The sequence below is a fragment of the Cyclospora cayetanensis genome, unplaced genomic scaffold (genome assembly GCF_002999335.1).
Source record: "Cyclospora cayetanensis isolate NF1_C8 unplaced genomic scaffold, CcayRef3 CcayRef3_contig_78, whole genome shotgun sequence".
Taxonomy (NCBI): Eukaryota; Apicomplexa; class Conoidasida; order Eucoccidiorida; family Eimeriidae; genus Cyclospora; species Cyclospora cayetanensis.
This window is the reverse complement of record NW_020312750.1, coordinates 129,542-140,950: the sequence shown is the minus strand read 5'-3', so window position 1 is coordinate 140,950 and position 11,409 is coordinate 129,542. Positions and strand designations below refer to the sequence as shown.

The 11,409-nt window shown below is 54.1% G+C and overlaps 1 protein-coding gene across 1 annotated transcript; it reads left to right on the top strand.

The window, feature by feature from the left end:
- Positions 1 to 390: 390 nt before the first annotated feature.
- On the top strand, positions 391 to 10,484 carry LOC34617628 (chromodomain-helicase-DNA-binding protein 1; the record flags this gene model as incomplete). Its single annotated transcript, XM_026335705.1, has 15 exons — positions 391 to 441; positions 548 to 598; positions 1,208 to 1,881; positions 2,418 to 3,909; positions 4,286 to 4,442; positions 4,734 to 4,894; positions 5,290 to 6,310; positions 6,451 to 6,744; positions 6,814 to 6,956; positions 7,294 to 7,515; positions 8,132 to 8,320; positions 8,432 to 8,573; positions 9,220 to 9,389; positions 9,962 to 10,044; positions 10,262 to 10,484. Coding segments are annotated over 15 exons (5,073 nt in total), but the record flags the coding sequence as incomplete, so codon positions are not given.
- Positions 10,485 to 11,409: the final 925 nt, after the last annotated feature.

Sequence of the window (11,409 nt, the reverse complement as noted above, 5' to 3'; positions counted from 1 at the left end):
TGGAAATGCAGCAGCAGTGCCAGCAACTGATCTGGCAATGACAACAGAGTCTGCAGCAGCAGCAGCAGATGCGAGCATCACAGCCTCTTCTCTCCAACAGCAGCAGCAGCAAGAGCAACAGCCACAGCATCAAGTCAATACGTCACTTGGATTCGTTTATGAGGGCTGCATGCAGCAGCGGCAACAGCAGCTACAGCACCAACAGCAGCTACTACAACAGCAACAAATGCAACAGCAACAGATGCAACCGGTGACCCCCCCGCAGCTGCAGCAGCAGCATATGCAACAGCAGCCTATGCAGCAACAGCTGCTGCACCAGCAGCAACAATTGCAGCAACAGCAGCAATTGCAGCAACAGCAACATCTTCAGCAAATGCAGCAGCAGCAGCAGTTACCAGCAATGCTGCATCAGCAGATGCAACACCAGCCCATGCAGCAACTGCAGTTGCAGCAACTACAGCAGCAGCATATGCAACAACAACACATGCAGCAACTGCGGCAGCAGCAACTTCAGCAGCAACAGCTTCAGCAGCAACAGCAGCAGCAGCTTCAGCAGCAGCAGCTTCAGCAACAGCAGCTTCAGCAGCAGCAGCTTCAGCAGCAGCAGCTCCAATTGCAACAGCAAGGCCAGCAGGCAGCAGACCCTGCAGTGCCTTCTCAGCTTCTGCAGCAGCAGCTGCAGCAGCAGCTGCAGCTTCAGCAGCAACTTCATCAGCAGCAATTGCAGCAGCAGCAGCTGCTGCAGCAGCATCTTGCAGCCGCGAGTGGCAATCCGCAGCAGCAGCAACTGATCCATCAGCAGTACATGAGGCAACAGCAGATTCGTCAACAGCTGCAGCAGCAGCAGCTGCAGCAGTTGCTGCTGCAGCGGCAGTTGCAGCAGCAGCATCCCCTGCTGGCAGCCCAGCAGCAACAGAATTCTTTTCTGCAGCAGCAGCAGCAGCAGCAGCAGTATCTGCAGCAGCTGCAGCAGCAGCAAGCGTTGCAGCGCCAGCAGCAGCAGCAGCAGCTCTTGCAGCAGCAGGGTGCTTTTGGAGACTCGGGAGCATCCACAGCGTTGCAGCAGCAGGCTGCAGTTGCGGCTGCGGGGGCAGGGGAGTTGCCACGGCGTGCTGCAGCTGCGGCTGCTACTGCTGCTGCAACAGCAGCAGCAGCAGCAGCAGCTGTATCGGCCAAAGCAGAAGATGACGGAGATGAAGCATGGGAGATGTCGGGGAAGCGAAATTCTGGGGGAGTTTCAGGAGCGGTTTGGGGGGGAAATGCGCCCACGAGCAGCAGCAGCAGCAGCAGCTCGCGGCGACGCAAGCCTCGCGTGCAAGCTCGTGAAGCCTACTACGCTTCTCACTTGCCTCGAAGCACCTCGGTGGGAGCCACAGCGGCAGCTTCTGCAGCAGCAGAACGCAGCGGGAGTGGTTTTACCTTGCGAGCTCGCAGCAGCCGCGTGGATTACGTGAATTTAGCGCAGGACGAGGAGGAGGGGGAGGAGTCTGACGACACTGAAGGAGGCGGAACGGCTGGAAGCGGCAACAACAGCAACAGGTACAGTGCAGCTAGAGGCGCAGGAGGCGAAGAAGCAGGAGCTGTTGCTGGGAAGGTAGTCGACCGCGTGCTGGATTCTCGTTTGCGGGAAGATGGTGAGGAGGAGTTTCTGATTAAATGGCTTGGTCGAGCTCACGTCCACAACACCTGGGAGGTGTATGACTCCATAGCGCCGCTTCTGGGCATCAAAAAGCTGCTCAACTTCATCAAACGCAGAGACAGGGAGAAGGAGGCCATGCAGCACATGACACCGGACGAAGTTGAACAGCTGGAAATCGAAAAACAAATGCAGAGACAGCTGGACGAAGATGCCCTTCAGGCGGAGCGCATCATATACAGATGGTCAGCAACTGGAAAGGGGGGGGCTGTGCTTCCCTATTCTTCGTGTCTGAGTCTTAGCTTGGGGAGGCCGCTTTTAAGGGTGTTTGCGGGGTGTCTGGTGTTGTAGAACCTGCTGAGTTGGCGTTCTCAGAGTCCATTTAAAAGAGATATCGCTGGCTGCACGCTCTCTCATGTATTATATCGATGGTTTTACCCTGTCCTCTCCCACCCCTCTGAGAAGTTCACGGACTCTTGCCTCTAAGCGTCTGTATAGGTGTGTGTGTGTGTTTTTGTGTGTGTGTGTGTGTTTATGTATATATGTGTGTGTATGTGTTTATGTATGTATGTGTGTGTATGTTTTTATGTATGTATGTGTGTGTATGCGTATATGCATCTATATATATGTGTATATGTCTATGAATTTGTTTTTCACTCTCTCTCTTTTTCTCTCTTCGTACGTTTGTCTCTTGCGCCTTCCCTTCAAGAAAGACGCTGTTGTGCCTTGCATCCCCCTCGAGAGTTTGCGCTTGCTGTGGCTGCCTTTGTTGCGTTTTCAGGGAGGATCAGCAGACGGGTGCCAAGTCGTACATTGTGAAATGGAGGAGCTCTCCATACGATCGGTGCACACAAGAGACGCATGAAACGCTTGTGCAGCATGATTTCTTGCCCTTGGTTGACGCGTATGATGCGCGGCTGCGCAGGGTGCAGGCTAAATTGCAGAAGGCCCTTTCTGAGCCTGCAGCCTTCAGGCCGATTACTTCGACCGCATTCGTCCCATACGTTGAAACTCCTCCATATATGAATCGCGTGTCTCCTCCGGAAGAAGGGGAAGTTGAACTCGAGCCAGAAGCGCAGCAGCAAGGAGAATTGCAGGCAGGAAAACACGAGCAGGCAGGAGACAGCTCGAGCAGCAGCAGCCGCCTTGAGCTCTCCCTAGGCCGAGAAGCAGATTCAAGGAGTAACCAGGAATTGCGTGATTACCAGCTGACGGGGGTTAATTGGATTCTCTCCCGCTTGAAGCGCGGCGTGTCTGTGTTGCTGGCGGATGAAATGGGACTGGGCAAGACGGTGCAAACGATTGGTGTCGTAGGCCATCTTTTGTTCAAGGAGGAGGTACTCACGCCTATTCTGATCTTTGTACCGCAATCCACGCTCGACAACTGGGTGCGGGAATTCTCCCGCTGGCTGCCAGAGGCCAACGTGGTGATGGTGCACGGCAATGCTGCTGGGCGAAGCGTGATTCGAAACTACGAGCTGCAACGGCTGCATCACCGCCTTCCAGTGTACAAGTTTGACGTGTGTCTGACGACGCCGTCCATTCTCAACTGCGGAGGTGATTCGGAGTTCTTGAAAAAGGTGGTTTGGTCTCTGTTAGTGGTGGACGAAGCCCACCAACTGAAGAATATCAACAGCAAGCGCTTCATCGAGCTTTCCGCATTCTCCGTGCAGCACAAGTTGTTCCTCTCCGGCACGCCCCTGCACAACAACTTGGACGAACTCTGGAACCTCCTGCACTTCCTCAACCCCTCCATTCATCATAGCATCGCAGAATTCAAGCAGAAGTACCACTTGGTAGAGAAGCACTCAGAAGTGGGAGAGGCGAAGGCTGCACAGTTGGCAGCCTTGCAGCAGGAACTGAACGGCTTCATTCTTCGCAGAGTCAAAAAAGACGTGGAAAGGAGCATGCCAAAGAAGGTAGAGAGCATCCTGCGCGTGGAAATGTCCCCCTTGCAGCTGCACTTCTACCGGCTTATCCTCACAAAGAATTTCGATCACCTCGCACGGAAGGGAGGTGCCAATCGCACGAACCTGCAGAACATATGCATGGAACTGAAGAAAGTCTGCAACCACCCCTTCCTCTGTCGTGCACCGGAGGAAGGAGAGGAGTGGTCGCGCTTACTTGTAGACGGCTCAGCGAAGATCCGGCTGCTCGATAAGCTCCTCAAGAGGCTTAAGGAAAAGGGGCACCGCGTCTTGATCTTCTCACAGATGGTCAAGATGCTGAACATCCTCGCGGAGTTTCTCAAGCTACGGGGATACAAACACCAGGTACAGCTACATCCAGCGAGGACCAGAGCCGTATATACGTTAAGAGGCCCCTCTTGCATTCTTCCTCTCAAAACGACGACAGACAGACAGAGGTTCCAGAAAAAGGGGGGAAAATTTTAGCAACTTCCCCCCCTTTCCCCCCGCATGCGTCCCCACACGCAAACGCAATATGCGTGTGTGGGTAGCGGTGTCGTTAATCCTTCAAATGTGTTATTTGCCGCTTCTTCTCCTTCTCGCACTTCTCCTCAGGATTCCTCTGCTTTTGGCTGTCTGTGCTGCTGCCGATTACTTCGCATTCGTATGCTGTTGTCGGTCTGAGCCTCTTTTCTGTCAGCCAGCGGGGCAGCTCGGGATGTGCTCTCCGCTGTCTGTGCAGCGCTTGGACGGAACCATGCCTAAAGAGGTTCGCCGAAAGGCCATGGAGCAGTTCAACTCGCGAAGCAGCAACGACTTTTGTTTCCTTCTTTCAACGAAGGCGGGAGGTCTTGGCATCAATCTCACATCGGCAGATACCGTCATCATTTTTGATTCGGGTGCGTGGGCATAGTCGATTTGCACTTGAACTGGCAAATGCTCGCGTGCTGCGTTTCAAAATTTGGGTGATTCTTAATGTGCTGTTACCGATGTACCGACGACCGGTTTTCCTGGACGCTCTGGGGGGTTGTGTTCTCTGTCGTGTTATTGAATGCCTATTCCTTCACATCCATTTTGCCTCTATCTCTGTCTCCGTCTCCCTTGAATTGCTTTCCCTTTTGCAACATTGTCTCATTTGACTCAATCACACTTGAATTTTCGCATCTGACGCTCTCATCTTTCCCCCGCAGACTGGAATCCACAGAATGACCTGCAAGCTGAGGCGCGGGCTCATCGCATAGGACAGACGAAGACGGTACAAATTTACCGTCTCGTGACGAAAGATTCCATCGAGCAAACAATCCTTGAAAGGGCAAAGGCGAAAATGGTGCTTGACACGCTTGTTGTCCAGGTACACGACACGCGCATACATCGGCTCACACGCACACGCACACATACACATACACATACACATACACACATACACGTACACACATACACATACACACATACACATACACATACACATACACACATACACATACACACATACATATACATATATATATATATATACGCGCACACACACGCAGAGCGAGCGAGCAGACATTTGTAGTGGCTGCTACTGTAGGACAGTGGGGAGGGAGCACATGATTGAAGGAATTTTGAAGCACAAGCTACAGAGTTTGTTGGGCTGGGTGTGCTGAAGGTTGTTGGCATGGTTTTGTGTATGTATGTGTATGTGTATGTATGTGTATGTATGTGTGTGTGTATGTGTCTGTCTGTCTGTCTGTCTGATTTGTTAAGGGCCTGAATAAGCGGGGAGCCGAGTGTGGAGGTACAACTTCTCTTTCTGGGGGAGCCTCTGGGCTGGGTGCCGCGTTTTCTCGCGAGGATCTTAGCAAAATTTTGAAGTTTGGTGCAACGAAGCTGTGGAAGCAGAGTCGTCCGAAGGGATGCGAAGAGGACGGCGGTCCTACGGGAAACGGTGGCGGGGCAGATGAGGAGTTTAACTCCTTTGACGTCGAGAAGCCTGCAGCTGAGGTAGACTTGGATCTGATTCTAGCGGAGGCTGAGGTGACAGTCACGGAGGCCACAAAGAGGGACGGGGGCATTGCTGATTCTCTGCTATCCTCGTATCAAAATATTCAAGAGTTCAAGTACGAGCCCTCTGAGGCAGCGGCTGCAGCGGAAAATGATGCGGAATTCTGGGCGCAGTGTATCCCCGCTCACGAGCGTGCGAAGCTGAAGAAGCAAACGGAGGAGCAATTAATTGTTCATGGCAAGCGCCGAACGAGAAATGCCTTGCTGACGTGGGGTCTTGGAGGGAGGGCAGACGACAGTCCGGAGCGTTCAACTGGGGGTTCTCTAGCAGGCAGCAGCGGTTATGGCGTCTTTCCCAACTCCAGCGGCTCCTTTGATGAGGGGGACGAAAGTGCGGCTGTTGCTGCTGCTGTCGCTTCCGCAACTGCCACAGGAGGCAGAGGCAGACGTGGCAGGCGCCCCCGTGTGCTGAATCCTACGCAGCTGACGGCTAAAGAATACCACAGGCTGTATAGAGCCTTGCTGCGGTACGGATGCATTGAGCGGAGGCTTACTGACATCGTGATGGAAGCAAAGCTGCAGAGGGTCTCCTCAGCCGTCGTGGTGGCTGCCGCTCAGCAGATCGTTGCTGCCTGCAGAGAGAGACTCAATCAAGCTCCCTCGAAGCCTGCAAGCGCTGGGGGGGGCAGCCGCAAGAGTGGCAGGGGAACCAAGGAAGAAGAGGACGAAGAAGATGATGCAGAACAAACGCCAAGGCCAAAAGACGAAGAAGACACGAAAGAAGGTCGGTCGGTTGCGCACGCGCTGCCTCTCCCGCATTCTCCTCTGCAGAGGCGCCCCTGCATCCCTTTTATCCAAGCCTCTTCTCGGCTGGTGCCTGCTACTTTCCACTCTGCCTGTATTGTGTCTCGCCGTTTTCACCAGCAGGCCGCTCCTACTTCACCCAAATCGGCGACACTCGAGTGAACGCGTGGGATCTCATAGAACGCTTGCAGCTGCTGACGCTGCTGCACGATGTTTTCGAACAACAAAACCCAGGGTGCCCTTCCCCTTGGCGCCTCCCCACCGGCCCTCTTTCCGCCGACTTCACGGGCATGCTGCAGCAGCAATCGCAGCAGCAGCAGCAGCAGCTTACCCAAAATTCGGAGGCAGCTGATGCTGGCGATGCTGCGCCTGAATCCACGGAGGTCGGTCCGACTGCAAGTGCAGCAACGCCTGGCTCTGCTGCAAGTACAGCAGCAGCCGCAACGGCGAGTGGACCTGAAGCACTGTCTCACTCCCCAGCAGGCAGTAGTCGCCATCAAGAAATAGCTATTCAGTTGGAAGAACAGCAGTCGCAGCCTCCGCAGCTCAGTGATACAACCACCAGCGGTGGGAGCAGAACAGGATTTCCACCTTCTCGAGATGCTGGGAGAGCTGGTTTTCTCAAGGTAGCGTGTCAAATAGTTTCTTCATGACACCCTAAAGAGACGTTTCCAGTCACTTTTTGTTCTTTAGGCCCCTCCCTTTCCCTCCCTCCCTTGCTCCGTCTTCTTCCCCCCCCTCCGCCTGTATTCGCCTCTCTGCAGTACAAGTATCTCGGGTTCTCTGCTGCATGGCTGTCGCAGTCCTGTTTGTCTCGCCTTGAAAGAGAACAGCACTTTTCATTCCTTAGCGTTCGTTTCAACTCTTGTCTGTCTCTGCTGGAATACTCGCGCTCTGCAGCTGCAGTGTGCTGCTGCTGCTTCGCTCGATCTTCCCGCGGTTTCCCGTGTTTATTGTCTGCAGAATAGAATGTATGTATGTTCGAACGGTCTCCCCCCCCCTCCCCCCCAGCAGCAGGAAGCGTATGTGGGCGTGGGGTGTTGCTTTTTTCTGCAGCTGCATCTGCCTGAGGGTGTAATATCTCGCCTAAAGGCGTGGAGTGCCAGAGACGTCCAGCACTGGGGCACGCGAGAAGACGAAAGCCTCCTCATCGGAGCCTACAAATACGGTTTCGGCGCATGGACGGTCAGCAGCCTGCTTTCCAGCAGCACACACAATTGAAGGCGGAATGCATCCCTGTAGCGAGCGAGTGCTGCACTATGCTCCAGTTATCTTCGCGCGGCTCTGAGGAGTCTTTGCACAGTCCACTCGTCGTTAGTCCCTTCGTATCGTCCTTATGCAGCGGCACCGCATCATGCGTGCTGGATGGATGTGTTCGTGAATTTACACTCTCTTGTTGCATACTACCTGTACGAGGACCCTCTGCGTGTCGACAACCGCGTGCATAGGCAGCCTAGCGTTTCCCCTCACAGAGACACTGCTGCTGCACGGCATTATGCGTCTTACTCTTTCTCTCCCTCTCTCTTTCGCTGGATGTATTTATGTATCTGTCAACGACAGTGCAGGCTGAGGTGTATGTGTTGTGTGTGCGGGTGCAAGTGTGCTCGAGAAGGTATCCGTAAATGGGGTTTTCATGCTTGGAAAGGCGTCCTCTGAAAGGGCAGCAAATCCAACGAACGAGTAGCAGAAAAGCACTGCTGCCCGTTCGTTGGATTTGATGTCAGCAAATTTTCCGCATTTTTAAGCGTATGCGGCGTCCATGTGTCGTTCTCCGCGCTGTGGTGCTCTGCTTGCGCCTCAGGAGGTGAGCAACGACCCCAATCTCTGTCTTCCCCAAATCCGGGATATCAAATTCGACAAGCTGAAGATGCGAGCCTTGCGGACCATGAAGCTGCTGGAGAAGCACTTGCTACAAAGTAGCAGCGGCTCCCTGAATACGGCCAGGCCTACTCGCTCCTTGCGATCGAGCCCTTCCTTCTCCTCAACAGCGGCAACAGCAGCGCCAGACCCCATGCCTCCTGCTGCCAGTGCAACACCAGACACTCTGCTTCTGAACGGAGCATCTCAGCATGCCCCCAGACAGAACTTGCAGCTTCCGCAGCACCACAAGATAGACATTGCAGTCACGGCGAGCGCCGCTGCTGCTGATGACGACGAGGATGAAGAGGACGATGAGCTCAATGGGGACCAAGAAGGAGTTGTAAGCTGCCTCCCCTGGTTGCGCGCACCCTTTGGTCCTCCTGGCATGGAGGCTTCTGCTCTTGCTTCGGCTGCCCCTGCACATGCAGCATGCAGCGTGGGTGCCATAGAGTCGGCTCGCCTCTCCCCGGTGTCTAGGGGGACTGCGGGAGAGGACTCGTGCTGCTCACCGCAACAACAATTCATGGAGTTGTGATGGAAAGTGCCTGCCGTTTTAGCCCGCAACGCAGTACAACAGTGTTGAGACATGTCGAAATGAGGGGCCCCTATCGTCTTTTCTGTAAATTGTTGCCCGCAGCAGTCCCCGAAGCGGCGGCGGAAAGAACTCGACATCTTCAGTGAGCTGCAGTGGCTGCTGCTGCCGTTTTCCTTTCCGTTGTCTTCACCCTTGTGCTTTTTGCTGCTTAGCTATTTCCTCCTTTCTTGTGCTGCATCTTTCAGATAGCTTGCCCTCGCAGTTCTCCTTCTTTCAACTTCTACGTATGCCTTCGTGTTGCTTTTTCTCTGGCCCGCTTCGCGCTTCACTTGCTGACACTCTGCGTCTGCAGAATCTCCTTAGTCCTCGCCCTCTTGTGATTGCTATCCGGCTCTGTCGGTGTGTATTCTGGTGCTTCTCTTGCCCTTTCCGCCTTGTGTCGTCAGTCTCATGAAAGCTTCCTTTCGGCTTTATCTTGCGTGGTCTGTCTCCAGGCTTGGCAGCTCTGCCAGTTGAGCGTTTGAAGAAGGCAGTCCGTCGGCTGCTGCGGGCCGATCGGCGTTCTTTGAAGCACCTGAAAAAGGTTTTCAAGGAGGCAGCTACCGACAACAACCCCACGCTTCATCGTTCTGCCGCTGCCCCATACCTACCTTCTATTGCAGCTGTACGTCAGTCACGACATCGTGGCTTCCGTAGGACCTCCACTGCAGGCTGTTCATGCATGCTGTCACTTCGTTTACATTGCATGGGGAGGGGCGCACAGGTGTTGCTCTCCGTTGTCTCCGCTTTTCCATAGTCTTATCTCCTTTGGTCCAGCTTGACGGCAGTGCACAATCCTCTCAGGCTCTTGCTTGCAAGCTATTTAAATTATCCGCCTCTGTAGTTTGCTTCCGCCACGCCTCTGCTGTGTGTGTGTATGTGTCTCTTCCATTTCTTTATCGTGTCTCTTCTGCGCTGTGTCTCGTGCTGACTGCGCAGACACTGCGGACAGCGCTGCTGCCTTTGGGTGAAGGGACCCCTCAGTACGAACGTGTTCAGGCGGCATCCTGGGCATATGTTTCCACGTAAGGCGCTGCTGCACGGGCTGTTGTTGCAGCTGTAAATGCCGCCGTCACTCCCAGACCTTTGCCATTTCAACAAGTGTGCTATAGCCTGCTGTGTGTGTGCCGTTTGTCGTTCTTGCTGGCTCACTCGCTGTTTTCATCGAGGCTTAATGCTGTGTTTTTCTGGCTGCAGCATTGCGGGAATCCCCGCAGAGGAATTGCAACAGATGAGCTGTATGCCCCTGCAGCAGCAGCAGCTGCCGCAGTGTCTTCCCGGTATGCGGTCAGTCGGGGCAGCGCCACCCAGTCCTCCTGCCATAAGCCAGGAGGAAAGTCAACTACTCCAGCAACAACAGCTGCTGCAGCAGAAGATTCAGCAGCAGCAGGAGCTGTTAGAGCGTCAGAAGTTGTTGCATCAACAACAGTTGCTGCAGCAGCCGCAGCAGCAACCTGGATGCAATATCAGCGGCCAGCTACCTCTAGGGCTTGACAGCGAGGTGACTGCAGCGACGTCATCGCTGCCACCAGCAGCAGCTGTTTTTAATGATCCTTCCAGTGAGCTGCAACAGCAAAGCAAGTGCGACAGCGGATTCTCTACTTCTGAGGCTCCAGCGGACGCGGCCGGAGCAGCAACTAATCCTTCTGCCTCACCACAACAGGAACCTGCCCCAATGCAGCTAGCTGCTGCAGCTGGATCACTGTTGATGGGCAGCTGATAGCTGCAGCAACAGTTAGGTGGCGATCGTGCGAGGTGGTACAGCAGCAGGAGCAGCATATGTTACTGCTGTTTTGCCGGAAACAGGAGCCAGTCCAGCTGCAGCAGGAGCAGCATGTGTTGTTGTTGCTGTTGCGGCTGCCATTTTTGTTGATAACGCTGACTACGGAATTCAATGGCTGCTTCGCTGATCTGCGCAGCATACCAGGCAGAAGCAATCACAGCAGCACGAAAAGCAGCAGTGAGAGAAAGAAGTAGCAGCTGCACCGGCGGCTGGCTGAGTTGCGGCTGGCCGCCTTGCAGGGGAACTTGCTGTACCCCTCAGCTTCCCCCACCCATTGTATGTCGACATGTGACCTTTCTGTTATGACTACAGCAGCAGCTCTAGGTGCAACGGAAATGGGTTACTTTCCTGGATTGAACAGAGTTTGTCGCGTTGGGGGAAGCGGCAGAATGGTCAGCAACTGCTGCGGATACTGCAACAGCAACCCGTTCAGACAAGCTTTGCAGCAGCAAATGCGCATCAACAGCACAGTGTATGGATTCTACTGTTGCTGTTGTTGTGGCTAGCTAAAGGCTTAGAATAGAAGCCTTGAGGCTCTTCGTGCACGTCCGCAGGTGATATATGCCGTAGCAGGACTTGCGGCTGCGACGGTCTCTTCTGCAATACCCCAGTACAAGGGGTTTCAAACAGCGGAATCTTAGCAGAGCGCCAAACAAAAATGGCTTCTGAATCGATGTAACCTTGCCCTGTTGCTGCTCCTGCTTTCCTACGTCGTGCTGCAGCTGTTGAGTCAGTGGGGTGCAGTAAAAACGGGAGCAGGTTTGTATACACCGCAGACGCTGTGATGATCAGCTTTCATTAAGGTAGCTCGGTGTAACCATAGACAGGGTAGTTGCCTCTGCCGAACCAAATAGTCATGTGT